Source organism: Cygnus olor, chromosome 10, assembly GCF_009769625.2.
Source record: "Cygnus olor isolate bCygOlo1 chromosome 10, bCygOlo1.pri.v2, whole genome shotgun sequence".
Lineage (NCBI taxonomy): Eukaryota > Metazoa > Chordata > Aves > Anseriformes > Anatidae > Cygnus > Cygnus olor.
In genome coordinates this window covers 14169122-14186033 of record NC_049178.1, presented here as the reverse complement: position 1 = coordinate 14186033, position 16912 = coordinate 14169122, and the positions used below count along the sequence as shown (strand labels likewise).

At 44.2% G+C, this 16912-nt stretch overlaps 1 protein-coding gene across 1 annotated transcript in view; it reads right to left on the bottom strand.

The window, feature by feature from the left end:
- The window catches only part of PTPRG (protein tyrosine phosphatase receptor type G), a 402944-nt gene extending 396336 nt beyond the window's left edge, over window positions 1-6608 (bottom strand). The window contains exon 1 of the mRNA XM_040569169.1: window positions 6044-6608. Coding sequence (XP_040425103.1) covers window positions 6044-6128 — 85 coding nt within the window. The 5' untranslated portion in view covers window positions 6129-6608. The remainder of the gene's footprint in view (window positions 1-6043) is intronic.
- Window positions 6609-16912: the final 10304 nt, after the last annotated feature.

Below are 16912 nucleotides of genomic sequence, written 5' to 3'. Positions count from 1 at the left end.
TAAATACCAATGCAGCTCTTCAGGGCTCAAGGTCTCATTCATTACGTATCTGCAAGCAAAGGCAAGGATTTTTCAAGTCAGCTTTCCTACACTAAGCATCCAAATCACAAAACACCTAGATTTTCTTTAGAAAGGCCTCCATGCTATGAATGCAAAGTCCCTCAAAGCAGACACTGGCACAGGATAAACACATTCAGGCATCACTGCAGCATTTATGCATAGAAAAACTGCAACACCCACGTCAATTGAGATTTTACGTGTCAGTTCTGCTGGCAGGTGCACGATGCGGTCAAGTTTTAAGTTCTAGAAAATGGTTCATCATTATTCAAATGACTTGATAATTAAGAACGCTAGTACTTCAACTCCCAAGCAAACTTCGAGATGCATAATAAAACCACATTAAAAAAACAAGGCCATGTACTAACTGATTTTACCTTAACCATAGTTCTCTCAAAGATAGTTTAAATTGCCAAAAGGTGAGCCCATTCAGTGTAATAGAAACATATCTTACAGTGATTGCATGAACATCTTTATTTCGTTTTTTACTGCCCTGTGTCCTCCCCCAATCAGGTATAGATTTTATTCACTACCACTACTTCCCTCAGCTTCCCAGTAATACTGTGAAGAACCAAATAAAAGGAAAAACAAAATAGTAATGCCCACAGAGTATATTTCTTCCTGTTTTGCTTGCATTCTGCACCCTCGTTCATCTGTTCATTTTCTGGGTTGGAAGGGCCTCTGCTTAGGCTACAAGTACGTGACAGCTCAAGGCACAAACCAGGAACCCACTGCATCCTGGCAGCTGTACCTAGAGGACTGTTCATTGAAAGACAAGCATTTCAAGGCATGACCACTGTAGCCCTGTTGCATCTACGAGTACCCCTGTCCTCCCTGCAGCAGCGTTACATTGCTTTGCAGTGCTCTATCGTGTGGTAGCAGCATTAGAAGCAGCCAGTCTGACTTACCACAGGTCACATAATGCGGATGTCTTGCCGGCAACATGGACAACAGGATCAGCAGCATTACCGCAAGATACCGAGTAATAGAAAAGATAGTTATATCCAAGGATGGCTTTTCTGGTTTGGGTTTGGTTTTTCCCCTCTAAATGTAAATGTAAAAATTAGCTGTTTTCATCAGAAGTTATTCTCCAGTTAGGCATCTCCAGTTGGCCCCACCCCAGGCTCCCCTGCTCAGTATGGCAGCATATGTTCATTTACATCTTCCTTCTCTGCTTTGCTTCCAAACCCTGCATGTCTCTGCAAAGCTGATACAGGCTGATTCTTCCCAGGAGTTACTCTGGCAATCGATGAAGAGACATTCCCACCAGCCTGGTACAAGAAGTTGCAGGTCTACAATTTTCACTTGGAAGAAACATTGACAGGAGTTTAAACACCTCATGAAGAAGGGAAAAAAAATTGTCAAGATATTTAGATATCTAAAGAAGCAAGCAGTCCCCAGAAGGGATATATAAAAGCATGAATTAACCTCTTAGGAGCACATCTGCATCCAGAGATGGCTGAATGTCTTTCAAGCACTCTTTTCTCTACTGGTGAGATTCCGCTTCCTAAAATACTTTAAAACTGTTGGCTAGAACCAAACTAAGCAGCATAGCATGCAAGCGCAAATAGTTACAGCTTGGTCAACACACAGGAGCAACCACGATCTTTAGAAACGGAAGGACAGGAACTCAGGCAAACAGAAACGAGCCTAATTTTTTCATAATTTCTCAGATTAAAGTTACATTTTAGCTAAAGCACAGTGTTATTACTACACCCTTAGGCTTTAAAGCACATCATTCCACATGTTCATTTGGCTGCTAAAAAGCAGCAATCAAATGATTAGCATTTTTTCTGAGGATAGTTGAGATTAATAGTTTGAAGCCATTTCTTTAATTCAACCATGACACTCAAATGCTGAAACTAGAGCCAACTTTTTAACAACACTGTTTCAGAAAACTCTAAGTTAGTCCTTGAGCATTGATCAAAAGCTGGATAGGGTCTCCACTGTTATCTGTATTTCTTATAATTGGATATAAACCCCAACTATTAAACTTGAGCATCTTGATAACAGAACAGCTTTAAGTGCACATACGTAACTACAGACAAACCACTTCCCCTGGCAAGAAAAAAGAAACTGCGAGGGAAGCCATCATGCTACTGAAATCAATAGGCGTTTTTCAGTGATTTTTATGGTACCAAGATCTCTCCATGCTTCCAGCTGGAAGTTTACAGGGCTAATAATGAGCTTGACACTGTTCTCTCCTTTAAGCTGCACTACAATGGATGTTTCCCAGTGCTCACCTGTGACAGGGATCAGGCAGGGGAGCAGAGGTGGGACGGGGAACCCAAGGGCTGGGCTCAACAGGACCCATTTGTTCAGCAGAGGTTCCCAGTGCAGATGCAGGAGGGCAGGTGAGCAATACAACACCTGTGTTAGACTCGCATTAGGTTCCTCACCACTCTGAGGAAAACATCCATTTTTTTAAATAGGCTCAAAACCCTTTCATCCCCATTTCCTAATGAAAAAGGAGAGGAATTGTAGGATGAGAGAGAAGCAAGAGAACACAGGTATCAGTTCCCCTCGCTCTCCCAAGCGGAGAGGCACCCCCAGGCTGAGCACAGGCTTTGCAGACATCACAAACCTCAGTCTCTTCAATGCCCTAACGTGACTGAGGGAATTTCCAGCTACCCTCAGATGGTTTTCTTTTTTTGTTGTTGTCTTTTTCTATGTCCCTACCCTCCATGACACCTCCTCCCTCCCTCCCTCAGGGAACCTCTTCCTCTGGCGCAGACAGCTCCTGGGGCTGCTTGAAGGCTTTTGAAAGCTGTGTCCTGGCTCTGCTAACCACGAATCAGCTCCTGTAAAACTGCTAACAGATAGCAAAGCTCTCCCCGAGTTTCCCCCCCAAGAAGCATACTAGCAAGCTCAGCTCATACAGCCTAGGAAAGCTCATTCAACATTCTTTATCTACAAGGATACCATTAGTGACTTCCCGGAATGTAAATTGTATTTTAAAAAGGCACTGAAAATAAGAGATAATTAAAATGTAAGAAGTGTCATCTTCATAAAAGCCACAGGACTAAATAAAGTCTTGGAGGGCCCTCTCCTGTACATTCCGTATTTCTCTACGTGCACAACACACCTTCCTCTGTAAAACCTCGAATAAACAAAGCTAGCCTTTTTGGTACCTTTAAAAATATCCAGAGCAGCATTTGATTAGTTTATAGGGAAAAGCTCCTTGGATATTTTTTCCTCCAAGCAGAAAACAGTTACTTGTACAATTAACTCTCAGCTCAGAACTGTGAAGACTCAAAATCCAAGACCTATTTATAGGCAGATGCCAGATCGGCAACAATTTGATTCATTAAAAGAGAGCTAATCTAGATTTAAGAAAATTACTTTCATTTATGCATCTAGCCTACAAAAATGTGAACAATTACCACTCCCTACATGACAGGACAGGGACAGCAACAGCTGCAAAGTGCACAAAGGTGTGCTTTTTCCTTTAAAAAAAAAAAAAAGTATTTCTCTCTGGACAGAGCACTGAGAAACTATGTAGCAAAGATAGCACAGTAACATTAATGTTTGTGTCTTGCTGATTTTTAGTTCTGTGTATTTAGATAAATGAACAAACAAATCCAGTGGAAACATCCTCTTTTACCTCGTCTTAGTTTGATTTACTAAGCAATGCAATTACCAACGACAAGCCCACGGAGAAATACACTAAACTTAACACTTCAGAAAGAACAAAACCTTACCCACGTATTTTTTTTTAATGCAAGAACGACTCCTTCCTCTTATTGCAACCAAAAGAATGGCAACACAAATACCCACTTAAACAGTGAGAATCTGTTACAATCCTCCTAACAAAAGGAAACTGCAAAGACTTATTTTCAGCATGGTTCATTTATTGTTGCTGAACAAAGGAAAAATAGCCTTTATGTTTCTTTACAAAGTAAGGTGACTTGCTGGAGAGAAAACAAATAGCGACCTCTTTCATTGAGAGAAAAGTGGATATGAAGTGGAGGGAGGAACGATGCTTGTTATTTAACACACAAACAGATACCTTAGTTCTCTAATCCTCCCCCCAGAAAATAGTATTAAAGGAACTGAAATACTTGCAGTAGATACTAAACGGTTAATAATAACCGGCCGGGATTCCCCGCCAACACAAATTCCAATGATCTGCCATTGGATGTTGTCAGCACCAATGTCCTGTTACAGTCCACTGAGATCCTCCCTGCAGCTTTCCTGCCTCGGGCATCTCTGATGTACCAGATCAGAGTCTGAGCGTCCCTGTTTATCACGACATCTCACTTACCGCCCCCCTGCACGCACACCACACCAGACATTACCGCTTTTCAGAAGAAGGCATAAAAGAGTAAGGAAGTCACTGAGGTCTAACATGGTAGCTCAGTACAGAGAGTAGATGCATAAAAGCCCTCCTGGAAAACAGTTTGCTTCACGAGCAAACCTTTAGGCATGTTTCAGGGCTGTTCGTGGCAAAGTATTACCCAGCTGTTTTACAGCTCCTACTTCCAGCATTAAAGAGTTTACCTACACGCATAAACGTCCACAGACCTACTGCTCTCTGCTCGCATTCGTCTTTATATTCAAACCATAATGCAAATATTATCTGGTTCAAACACCACTGATCTAAATCAGCACGCCTTACAATACTGTCATATTAAACCTACATCATAGCTTGTTTTCCTGAAGCGTTCCTACAGCCTGCCTTCTAGATGTAATTACTGTACAATATATATCAGAACCAGAGAGAAAGGCTTCACTCTGAGGGCTGAAATTGAGAAGAAATCAATACAAAGAAGATAAACGTTTCTTCAAGAGCTGCAGATGTATTAACCCCTCTCTCCAGCTTATTTTCTTTTTACTTCAAATCATTTCACCATCCCAGAAGCTGCTGGAAAGACTGGGATGTGACAGGTCTACCTACTCATCTCCGTGCTCAGGGTTAGGGAAAAAAAAAAATTAAGTGCATTTAAAAAAAAAAGTGGAAGTTCCTATAAAGCTTCCAGAATTTACTTCTTTTGCATGCCTGCACACCTGGACACAGCCCACGAGTGGGGCAGCACTGGGACCCCCAGCAGGAGATCCAGGGCAGAGATGCCACAGTGCAGGGGGCTCGACCTGGCCAGGACCCCCAAAACTCCCCCCTGCAGGGCGGGCACCCGAAGCGGGGACCGGATAAACCAACAAACCCACCGCTTTTGGGGCAGGGGGATGTTCAAGCAGGAGGGGCTGTTAAGCCATTTTCAGGGAGCCCCCGACTTGGGGGGGGTCCCCAGCAGCCGGGCGTGCTTCGTGCCCGCTTGCACCGGAGGGGCGCGGAGCCGGGGGGGGACCCGGGGGGGGTCCGCACAGCACCACAGCGCCCCTGGTGGGTGGCCGGAGCCCCGCGGGCTCCCCCGGGCCGGGGGCGCTGCTGGGGCCGCGGGTCCCGGTGCGGGGCGAGCAGCCGCGGCGTTTTGGGGTATGGGCGCGGGGATGGGAGGGGTGAGACGAGTTGTGGGGTAGGAAAGGGGGGCAGCACGGTGGGCTCTGGGTGCGCCCCCCTTCATTTGGGTGCTGGGGGGCTGCACCCAGCCGGCCCCCGGGTGCGGAGCGGCCCCGGCAAGGTCACGAGTGGGCTGGGGGGGGGCTGAGCACAGCGCACAAGTAAGTTTGATTTAAGGGGGGGGGGGGGCTGCAAGGAAGGGGCCAAGGCGCGGAGCCGCGCTCCTATGGGGGCGCCGATCCCGCGGCACAACGAGAGCCCCCCACGGCAGCGGACAGGGGGCCGGGGACCCCCCTTTGACCGCCCTACGTCGGGGGGGGGGGGGGGGGGCTGCGAGGCACCGGGGGGGGCACACACGGCGGAGCCGCACTCGCGGCAGCCGGCAGGGAAGCGGCGTGGGGGCCACGCGTGGGAAGGGGGCACTCGGGGCCCCCTTGAACCCCACGGGGGGCGCGGACACGCGTGGCGGCGGCCCCCGGATCCCTCCCGTACCCCCCCCCCCCCCGGCTCCCCCCGCGGCACACTCACCGGGGAAGCACACCACATCATGCAGCACGGAGCTGGTGATTTTCAAGAAAAAGATCCACCAACACGGTTGCAGTAGCCTCCGCATGTCCAAAGCCGCACATCGAAAGGGGGAGAGGGGGCTAAAACAATTCACGCGCGGAGAGAACGGAGAGGGAAGGGGAGGGGGGAGAGGAAAAAAAAAAAAAAAGAAAAATTAAAAATTTAAAAAAAAAAAAAAACTTGTTGAAAACAAGTTTCTCCCCGCGCCCCCGGAGAAAACGGGGCCGGGGGGGGGGGGGGGGACACCGCTCGGCTGGGGCGCGGAGCGGAGCGGGGCGGCGCGGGGCGGCTCAGGCGGGCGGCGGGGCGCGGGGCATGCCGCGGAGCGGGCGCTCAGAGCCGCCTCCGCGCACGGGCGGGCGGGCGGCGGTCAGCCGGGGCCCCGGCGCGCTCCATCCCGCCCCACAGGAAGTGCCGGCCGAGCCCGGATCCTGGCCCGCACTTTAAAGCGGGGCGAGGGAGAGGGAGCGCGGCGCGGCGGCGAGGAGAGAGGAGGAGAGGAGCGGGGAGAGGAGGAGAGACGAGAGAGAGGAGAGGCGGCGGCGCGCCGGGCGCCCCGGCGGCGCGCCCCCGCCGCCCTTAAAGCGGCCGCGGTGGTGGGGCGGGGGCGCGCTTGTGCCGCGGGGGCCCGCGTGTGTGCGCGCACACGGCCCGGGCTGGGACTGCCGGGCGGCGCCGGCTGCCGTGGGTCTCTGAGTGTGTGTGTGTGTGTGTGTGTGTGTGTGTGTGTGTGTGTGAATGTAGGTATTTGTATGTACGTGTGTGTATATGTGTGTGTGTGTATGCATGTGTGTGTATGTTCATGTGTGTCGGTATATGTATGTGTGCATGTGTGTATATATGTATGTATATGTGTGTCTATGTGTGTGTGAATATATGTGTAAATAGGTGTATGTGTATGTCTGTATGTGTATATATGTGTGTGTGTGTGTGTATAGAATCATTAAGGTTAAAAAAGACCTTCAAGATCATCTGGTCCAACCACCACCCTATGTACATGTGTGCATGTAAATGTGTGTGTGTATGTATATATATGAATGTATATGTGTATGTATGTTTATATGTATGTGTGTGTATATGTGTGTATGTATGTGTCTGTGCGTGTGGAGGGCAGGGGGCACTTGGAACGGAGCTGAGGGACTCTGCCCTTTGTAATTTCAGATTTTGCACTCGTGTGCAGACGGAGGCTGCTTGGAAGTTACTTGTGTCGTTACACTGCCCTCGCTGCAGGAGGCTGGGGGTTGGTGTTGGGTGTCCTGGCCAGCACCCCCCACCTTTCCCGTGACACCCCCTTAGCACCATTAATCCGAGTATTGCCAAGGGTATCCGGCTCCCCCAAAATCAGGTGGTTTCCCCGCATCCCCCTCAGTACTGCATATCATACTGCGTATTGCCAGAGGCCCCCCAAAAATCATACAGCTTTTTTCATCTAATGCTGTGCTGTGTATTGCCAGGAATCTTCACCAAAATCACACAGCTTGTTTTTTCTCCTTCAGCACTATGCCTCATTCTGGGTATTGCCAGAGGCCAGCCACAAAATCATACAGCTTTTTTTTTCCCCCCAGTACTGTGCTGGGTATTGCCAGAGCCCCCTTCTCCCCCCACAATTGCTTTTCTTTTTCTCCCAGCAACATGCATCATTCTGACAACTGTCAGAGGTTCCCCCCCAAAATCACCGTTTTTCCTCCCAGTACCACGCAGCGTGCTAGGTATTTCCAGAGGCCCCCTCAAAAGGAGGCAGTTGTCTGATTTTTTTGCAGTCAGGTGAAGCCTGTCCCAAGGCACTCTGCATCCAAAGCTTGATCTGCAGCCCACCCCCAGCAGCGGTTTCTGAGTGATTGATAACTTTGCACAGGAAACAGAAACAGAAAATGGTGTGAATTCAGGATGAAGGGATGGCTACTTGTACTTGGCATTTCCTGGCGGTGCTGTGGTCTGCTGAAGCTTAAATTTCATTCAGAAGTAGTTTTTGTCTGTTTCATTGGTAATTATTTCCATTACGGAGATTCTGTTTCAGAATGGAAAGGGTTTGGCAGGGGTTTATCAGTGCGTGCTGCGCTCAGCTCTGGCTCTGTCATTTGCTGTGATCGTCTCCTCTCTGCTTACCTGAAAGCCTTCCACATCCGTGGTGTTACCAAAGGAGAGGAGATGGGGGCAGGAGGAGGAACCGAGTAAGGGAATTCAGAAGGGAATGCAGATTTATTCAATGGAACGGCAATGATTTTCCCTCCCCCTGCCCCAACATAAGGGATCACTGGAGCAGAGCCCTCTAAGGCTCGAGCACTTACCACTGCTTTGCCCTGCATTTTCTGGAGGGAGCGGAGGCTTTGTATCCGTCCAGGTTTGCCCCACGCAGAACAGGATGCCAAATCAGTGGATTACACTGCAGCCCAAGAGCCCCCAGTTAGCAGGCACTGCATTTTGATAGGCTTTCTTTTGCCTTCTCTCCACATCCGAGGTTGTGCCTGCCAAAAATCACAGTTGGAAGTTAAGAATGCAGTCCTTGCTAAGAAAAACTGTGTTTATCCCAATAAGGATTTTAACAGTGTAAGGATTTAAGGACCTGAGTAGATGTTTTCTGCCCATGAAGGCACTACACTTTGGGGTATGCAAAGAGGGAAGATGTTTGCTTAAGGGTCTATTGAAAACAAAGCAAAAGATTTATAGGCCCTGAAGAAAGTTCCTATCCAACTCATTGTTCATTAAATCATTTCCCAAAACAGGTAGAGTTTGAAGGTTGGCTTCAATTCTAATAAACACAAAGATAAAATTTAAAGAGCTAAATTTCCCTGAATTTTTGTTCCTCTGAGAAGCAAAATGAAACAAACAAGAAAAACCAAAACCAAACAAACAAGCAAAGTCTCACCAGTAACATCAATTTACTCATTGGGCTGCTCTAGAAAAACCTGCAAAATATTCCCCATTCAGCAATCTATTCCTGACTTTACTGATAGAATACAAGTTAAGTAGGCAGCTCCCCTCCAGTACTGAGACTTAGCTCTTCAACTGATGTCTGCCTGGCATGTAAGAGGCAATCTTACAGTGAGTTTCAACAGGTGTCATTAAATGTGAAAAGTTATTAAACATTATTGCAATCTCACAAAAGAAGAAAAAAGTAATGGATTTTTTTTTCAAAGAACAATTTGCATCAGTATTTTTCTCCTTGATTTAACATCCTTTGTGAAAGCTATTAATTATACCATTTTATATTTCAAATATAATTTTACATTCGTTTACAGTTTCCTGTCCTAAAAAGTTACAAATCTGAAACTGCCCCCATATCTTAGAATTGGAGGAATTATATGTTTTCCATTCTCAGAGCAAGCATACAAGTAAGATATAGAATACATAAGCAGGAGGCTGTCTCCTGAGGAGCACAGATGACTTCAGACCCCTCTAAGCTGCTAAGAAAGATTTTAGAACAGCAGTGTTCCCATCAAAAACCAGAAGTGTTCAGGATGGATATTCACAGTAGTCCCTTCAGGTCCGAACTTTTAAAAATAAATCTGTAAAACCCAGATGTCGGCACGAACAGCTTGGTTCAGCACGCTGTGGTACAACTTGTACAATGACCCACTTTTCCTGGATTGGCAAATCAATCACTGCGTTGTCACACATCAGTTTAGGAGCTGCAGTGACGGAAGTCCCTTTGTTTCACATTGGCAATTGGGGTGGGCAGAGAAATGGAAAGATGTATGATGGAGATCCAGAGAACAAAATTAAACACGGTCAAATGAGAATCCATTTCCTGCAGTATCTCTTTGCCCGTGGCACAGTGTCTATCAACAATACACAGGTACAAATTGGTTTGGAGATGTAGCTTTAACTATCCAAACAGAGAAAACTGCATTAGCAGCAGCATGCTGCTCTGCCGGCCTGGTGCCACGTGACTGGGGAGAGTGTACATTAGATAGGACAGCTGATTCTTTCCCAGTGCCTAAAGTACTGTGATGTGATTAAAATAACTGCTACTGTGTGAAGAGATTGTAAAGGGACATTATAATACAGTGCAGTTAAACCAGACTGATGGGTCTTCTGCAAATCTTGCAATATTTACCGTTAAACAAAACATGGTGGGTGCTGTCAAGGTGAAAGGAATGGGATCAGCATGTCTGCCTGGTTTGCATGGAACAGTGAATAGCGTAAGATAACTTTTATCTTTTTTTTTTCCTCCTGTTTGAACAGGTAATATTTTTATGCTGCTTTCATCAACGTATGGGCATCACTCCTGAGAAAGGAATGAAAGTCTGTTAATTTATTTGATCAGACAAGAGAAATAATAGAAAACTGAAATGAAGACTCGCATTTGTCATGTGTTTGAATTAGCAGAAAGCTGGAGAAAGCAGAAAAATACTGCAAGAAGTTCAAAGATGAGAGGGTTTATTGAATTAGAAAAGTATTAATAGCATTAATCTTTTCCAAACCGGGCTTCTTAATGTGTATGATGCCTATGTAAAAGATTGGGGAAGTAAAAATGAAAGAAAAAAATCAGATATAGAAAGTTACACCATGTTTAAAAAAAAGGGGTAAGTTATCACTGATCCATCCAGCCTGACTGGAATAGTTAACCTGTGAGGAAAAGACCAGGTAAGGATCTGGCCCTGAAAGGATAAATCAGCGTGAATTATCTGAAAAGCAACTACTGTACAGATCACAAGTCATGTGAGGCATAAACTTCCAGGTTAATTCAGCAGTCCTGGTTCCTATCTGGCTTTGCATAGGAAGGAAAAAGAAGATGCTGAGCTTGTAGTTTCATAAATTATATTATTGCAGAGTTACTTTATCATAGCCTCAAGACAGATGCATTCTTCTTAGAGTGTGCAGTGAGGCTTTGAAAGTCTTATATGGTACCTGAGAACCTGCTGAGAAACAGAGGTGGAGGGCGAGCAAAGTATCTGCGAGGGAAAAGGGGGCTTTATTTCAATATAAGCATAACAGCATCTGTGTTGTTTGATTTATACAGACATAAAAACAGATTAACCCAGGGAGGCAGATAAAGCAGAACCTATGAAAAATGTTGATGGGTGATGCAGACTCTAGGTAAAAACGTACACTGTAGGTCAGAGATTACTGCAAGTGTTTTCAGGCTGCACATCAGTGGCACAACCAGCGTTATATGAATGAGAGTATCTGAGCGCTGACTTGAGTGATGCTCTGGGATGTCCGGGCTGGGCAGCGTTCCACAGGGTTTGCACAGGTTTCTTTGGAAGACCGATACATTAATTTTCTTGTAATTTATGAAAGGAACCCCCACCTCCGGGTACGCTTAGGCTAAATCATTCAGACCAGGCAGTTAGTCACATGCTGAAATACCTACTTGAAAGCTGCATACTAGTCCTGATGTCATACAGCTCTTTTGTCTCCTGAAATGGCCTCGGAATGACCGCGTTGGGTACAAGTGTGCGACTGGCGCAGCAGAGGGCCAGGCTGATCGGCAATGAGTTTCTTTCTTTGAAAAGCAACTGTAGTTCAGAGTCCTACGGTATGACCTTGCTAGGGCTGTAAGTGTGTTTAATTCACAAATCCTCTCTTGTTAAAAGAAAAGAAGAAGAAAAAAAATCTACTACCAGTGTAGCGGTGAGCAGAGCAAGCATGTTAATGAGTGGAGCTGAGGGATGAGCATGGCAGACCCAGCTGCTGTCCTGCTCATCCCTTACAGTGTAAGTAGCACACCAGGAATACATTGTCTTACATCAGAATTTAAGGTGGAAACTAATGAGACAACAGACTTAATAACTTTTCTTATTGATAAAAAATACATATGAATGTTTAAAGGTTTCAATAATATTTGGGTTCAATGGAAGTGTTCTGAACATCAGTTGTAGGGAAGCGAAAATCCTTTTGACTGGGAAGGCTTTTAGCCAGCCTGGATGTTTTTAACACAGTCGTGCAGCTTGCCAGTGAGATAACTGCAACCGTCAGTTTTTTTCCTACACGGTAGCTTTGACATGGGATGTGTCAGAATTCTGCCAGGGCAATAAGCAGCTGAGTTTGGTGTGTGCAGGAATTTGGATGTGGTCTTGTCTTGTGTACTGTGCACAGCAGCCAGAGATAGAACTGTCCACAAAAAATAATTATATATACACATATAGTTTCCAGAAATGGCCAATTTTCACTGTTTGTTTAAAGAGCTGTGTAGCAACTTAAAACCTAAGGACATGATGTGAAGACATCACTTACTTCGAGTCTGGACAATATGTTCATCTCCCATCATCAAAGCACTCTTTAAAAAGTGTTTGGTTGGATCTATATTTCTTAAAATGGCCTAAATATGTTTACATAGTAAATATAAAATTATCTTATTAAGTACAATGAATGCACTCTGTGTGGCCTCTAGTTTTCCCTGCTTGGCTATTTTCATCATTTAAATTTAATGGGGGACCCAAGGAACTTCCTTGAAAGTTGACTCGAGGACAGGCAGTGTCTGCAGGCAGCAGGAGCTCCGACTGAACAGCAGCTGCAGTAAGGAATGGTGTGGCTGCAGGTTGCTGGTTCTAGACGTACTGTAGACACAGTTAATATGAGCAATCTTCTTGTCCCTAATAACCTCAACTTCCAGATCGCTTATGTTTCTGAGGACTCCAGAATGCCAAAATCACAACAGGATATCTACTCTTTTAAAGGTCTCCTGCATTACAGCCAAAATATCAGACTTCAACTTTTCCCCATAGGCAAACCAGTGAGAATGAATATATTTGGTGAGGGGGGAATTTCTGCTGTTCTTTCCCCTCTTCCATTTCAATGCTGCTTTCTGTCAAAAGAGTTAATGCTACATGGATGTCAAAAAAGATGTGTCAGAATCTACTTGTGAAGGGGAAAATCATAGGCCTGCAACAGTCCCAAGGAGGAGATGCAATAATGGCCCTGTAACAAGACATGACCTTCTAATATGAACCCATTGCAAATGGTGTCCAAAGCCAGGCCTCTGACATTGCTCTACAATGAAGACCAATCAAGCAAAAATACTTTCCTAGGCAATCCCAGGAGAGTACTTAAAGGCAAAAATAATAATAATAATAAAAAAAATAAATAAATAAATCTGTTCTATAAATGGTACAATTAGTCTTCAAATCTATTTAAGAGAAGAAGTGAAAGTTAAAGAGCAACATTTGCCAAGCCTTTATTCTTTGGGAGATACACTGTTCTGTGTGCAGCTGTAAGAAAATGTGCAAGCTTGTATGTCCCGGCTACCTTTTTTAGCTGGTAACTTACAACAGGTTGTGCAGATGTGAATAATTACACTGCAGAAATGAATACAGCACCTGGAGGGTGTAGTGGGGGAGGCCTTGACAGGACAAGGAAAGAAATAAAATTTCTGTGTTACAGGGACAAGTAATTCTTGCTATATTTTGGGCCTTGTGTGTTGAGAAATTCAGGTTGCAGATTGCAGCTCAGTTCTGTCTTTGCCATTCCTCTCTGGCTTCACGGTTGTTTTTTTTTTTTTTTTTTTTTTTTTTTTTTTTGTACAACATTATCAGTTACTCAAATATGGGCTTGTGTGAAGCACTCTGGATTTGAGTGTGGACAGGCAGTACATTAGCTAATATGATTCCATTAAAAAGGGATTCCATAGCTAGTGCCCCAATTAAATGAAGAAGAGTCAATATTAATAAACCTTCCAAAGAAAGGGATAAAATCAAATACCCACAGTGACCCCATAGACATCAGTGCTGGTCAGATCAATACATACCAATAAGCACTGATGGAAATAGCTAAACAACAAAAACGTATCTAGGCCACTGAGATTTGGCAGTACAGCACACCAATAAAGTATCTTTTGTTTTCTCTAGATGGCTTTCCATTCCCTCAGTCTCCTGCCAAAAATGAGTGTCATGAGCATGTCTGCAAACAGCTTTTTGCTAGAGTTCGTCCTGTCTCCTCTTGGTGCATCTAAAAAGGGTTTCTTGGAAGTGAAAAGATGCTGTCCGAAAAGCTGAATAAGCAATAATCCAGACCCCTGCCAGCTTACATCCCTAATGCAACTGAAGTGATTTTCATTCATCTTTTCAATTGTCGTCAAATACATATCCACTGTAGTTGGGCTCACCTCCACCGATGTAAATGACCGGGCATTCACTTTGTTGGAACTACACCTATTTGGATCTGAGTTGAAGTTTTGCGAGTGCAAGGGGGGAATATGATCAAATACCCCAAAAATGCAGTTGTCGATGTTACTTTCTACAGTGTTTTGCTACTTTGGAAGTGTTGCAAGAATGTACTCTTATCTTTTCTACCCAGATTTCATGTTCATGGCGCATATCTTTGTGCCATCAAGGTCTGGTGGTTACAATGCACTGTGCTCACAGCTACTGTATAGGAGGGTTTAAAACATTTTAGAATTTCAGCATCTGTTTTATACTGATTTCAGGAGGAGAATGGCAGAAGAGGGTGCCAAGTTCCAGAGAACAGTAAACACTTTGGACCAAATTCTCCCCTCATTTAAACTGGTGTAAATCTAACGTCTCTTCATCCAGCTGACAGGTAGATTTAAGCCAGTATGATATAGGGTAGAGTCAAGCCCTTTAATATGGAAGAACACAATTGCTTCCTCTGGCTCAAGCCCAAGAAAATATATTTAAAATATACAATAGATAGTAGAAGAAATTTTAATTAACTTTTTTGTTTTTAAAGCGGATATTGCTTTTAAACTATTCCATTCAGGGCTGAAAACTAGGCTCCCAGCTCTGAGCCAAAAAGGGGAATGTTTATCATAAATGCCTTAAAGGAGTACAATTAAAAGGTGTTTAGAAACTTGAACTGTTCTGTTAATCAAAATGAACTTATAATTCCAGGTTTTAAAATAGCTAATGATGTACAAATAGATTTTAGCATATATTAAAGGTATCATCTTAAGATAAGTTGCTGGGGAAAAAGGAAACTGAGAATAAAGTTGTAAGATTAATTAATGGTAAAGAAATATGGGACTTCATAATTCTTCCCAAAGCATCATAGTTAGTAAAATATTACACTTTTTTTTCTCCAGCAGAAACACCACAGAACAACATTATTCTCTAGCGGTCAACATTAATTGCAAACTGATGGCCACTTCTGAACATGGGAGTCTTCGCTGGGCCACATTTAATTATATTAACTGCCAACATGTCAGCGTGCCCAGCTCCGGCAGCCCCCGCTGGTTGAGCCGCTGTCAGTGGCATTGGCCAAAGCAGTCGTACCACACGGGGGAGTCACTCTGCATGCACAGAAAAGTTCATCTGTTTCATAAATCACTCGCTTTGAAACCTGATTTCTCTGTGCTGCAGCTTTGTCAGTTTGTCTGAGAGAAAACGCAAGATCTGCAATGCTTGGCAGGGTAAAACAAAGCCTAAACCACCGTGTTTGTGTAAATGAATTCCTCGTCAGTAAGGGTGAATAGGATTTTGTTGGTGGGGAAAAGTGTGTCAAGCACAATTCTTGCCAACTTGCCAGGTATTTCTGTATAGAAGATGAAGAAAAGATTAAGATACCTCAGCCATCAGTGAATAAAATTCTCCAGATTTTATTTAACCTTTTAGGAAAGCAGAGGGTGTGGCGGGTTCATTGCAAGGCATGGCAACACCTTATCTCAGCACAGTGAAAATGGAACAGCAATGTGGGAGCAGGATTAGGCCATTTTTCACTGTGAGGTGTAGTGTGACCTTTCACTGCATTATACGGTCTTAACGAGCTTTCTCCTGGATTTCCATACCTCATTCTTACAATGCCACACAGAAGACTTACTTTGCCAGCTCATAGTTACCTGCTAGTAATATAGACTGCTGCTAGTACGATATACTATTATCCACCAAAACAACGTGTACTGACAAACACTGTTTAGTGTGTTGGCTACCATTCTGAGAAAGCCAGGGTCACTGCTGAACAATACCAAAAGAGGTCTCACTAGCTTCTTCTCCCTCTTCCATTGAATGAGCTGTTAATAGACAAGCTGTTATAGAGAAAAAGAACTAAATAGTTTACAAGCTTACATTTGAAGGCCTGTGAATTGCATTAGCTGAGCCAGCTGAGTGAGAGCCAAGGCAATCTCCCCATGATTGTAGAAAATGTGGCACTGAGGCATGTGGAGGCAAAGGAAGAATGACAGTGACCAGGTTTACAATATGCAAAGCTGGAATAATTACTGCTTTCTGTGGCACTGAGTTTTTAGCCAAAATAAAATCTGGAATAGGCATCTCCTTTAAATGCATAAGTGCGTGTGTTTGTGTGTGTTCACAGTTGAAAACTTTCACGCCTTCATTCAAACAGTAGTATACAGCCTTAATGTAAACTCTTTGAAGTTGACAATTAATTTTTCCCCATTGAACCTTTCCCCCTTCCAACTCCTCTTCTTTCTTCACTGTACAGACCACTCTCAGTATGAGCAGTGCCTGCAGTTCTTTTTTGTTACTCGCTGTTTTCCTTGCATAAGGCAGTTCTGAATAGGAATGTGAGCCACTTCCAGTGCAATTATCTGGACAATGATTTGGGATCAGTGGAACTGGGATGTGCAGCTGAAAAGTTTTTGGGACCTTCCAGCTACTGGACATGAGACTGACAGAGTTCTTTGTTTTAGTTTCTTTCTATTCTGTAACTTTTCCAGAGACATTAAAGTTTTCAAAAGCTGCAGAACAACAAAAAAAATATAATAGAGAAACAGCAACATTGAAAAGTAAAAAATATAATCCTCAGATCATCCATTTAAGGGCATTAAGCAAAGTACAGAAGTGGTTTTTGCCATAACCCCCACTAATGGGTATCTTTGATAGCTCATTTACAGTTCAGTTAAACTAGTCCAAAATCAGCCTCACAGGATACACAGTTTAGTCATTTTATAAACAGATTTCTTGGTACATTGTC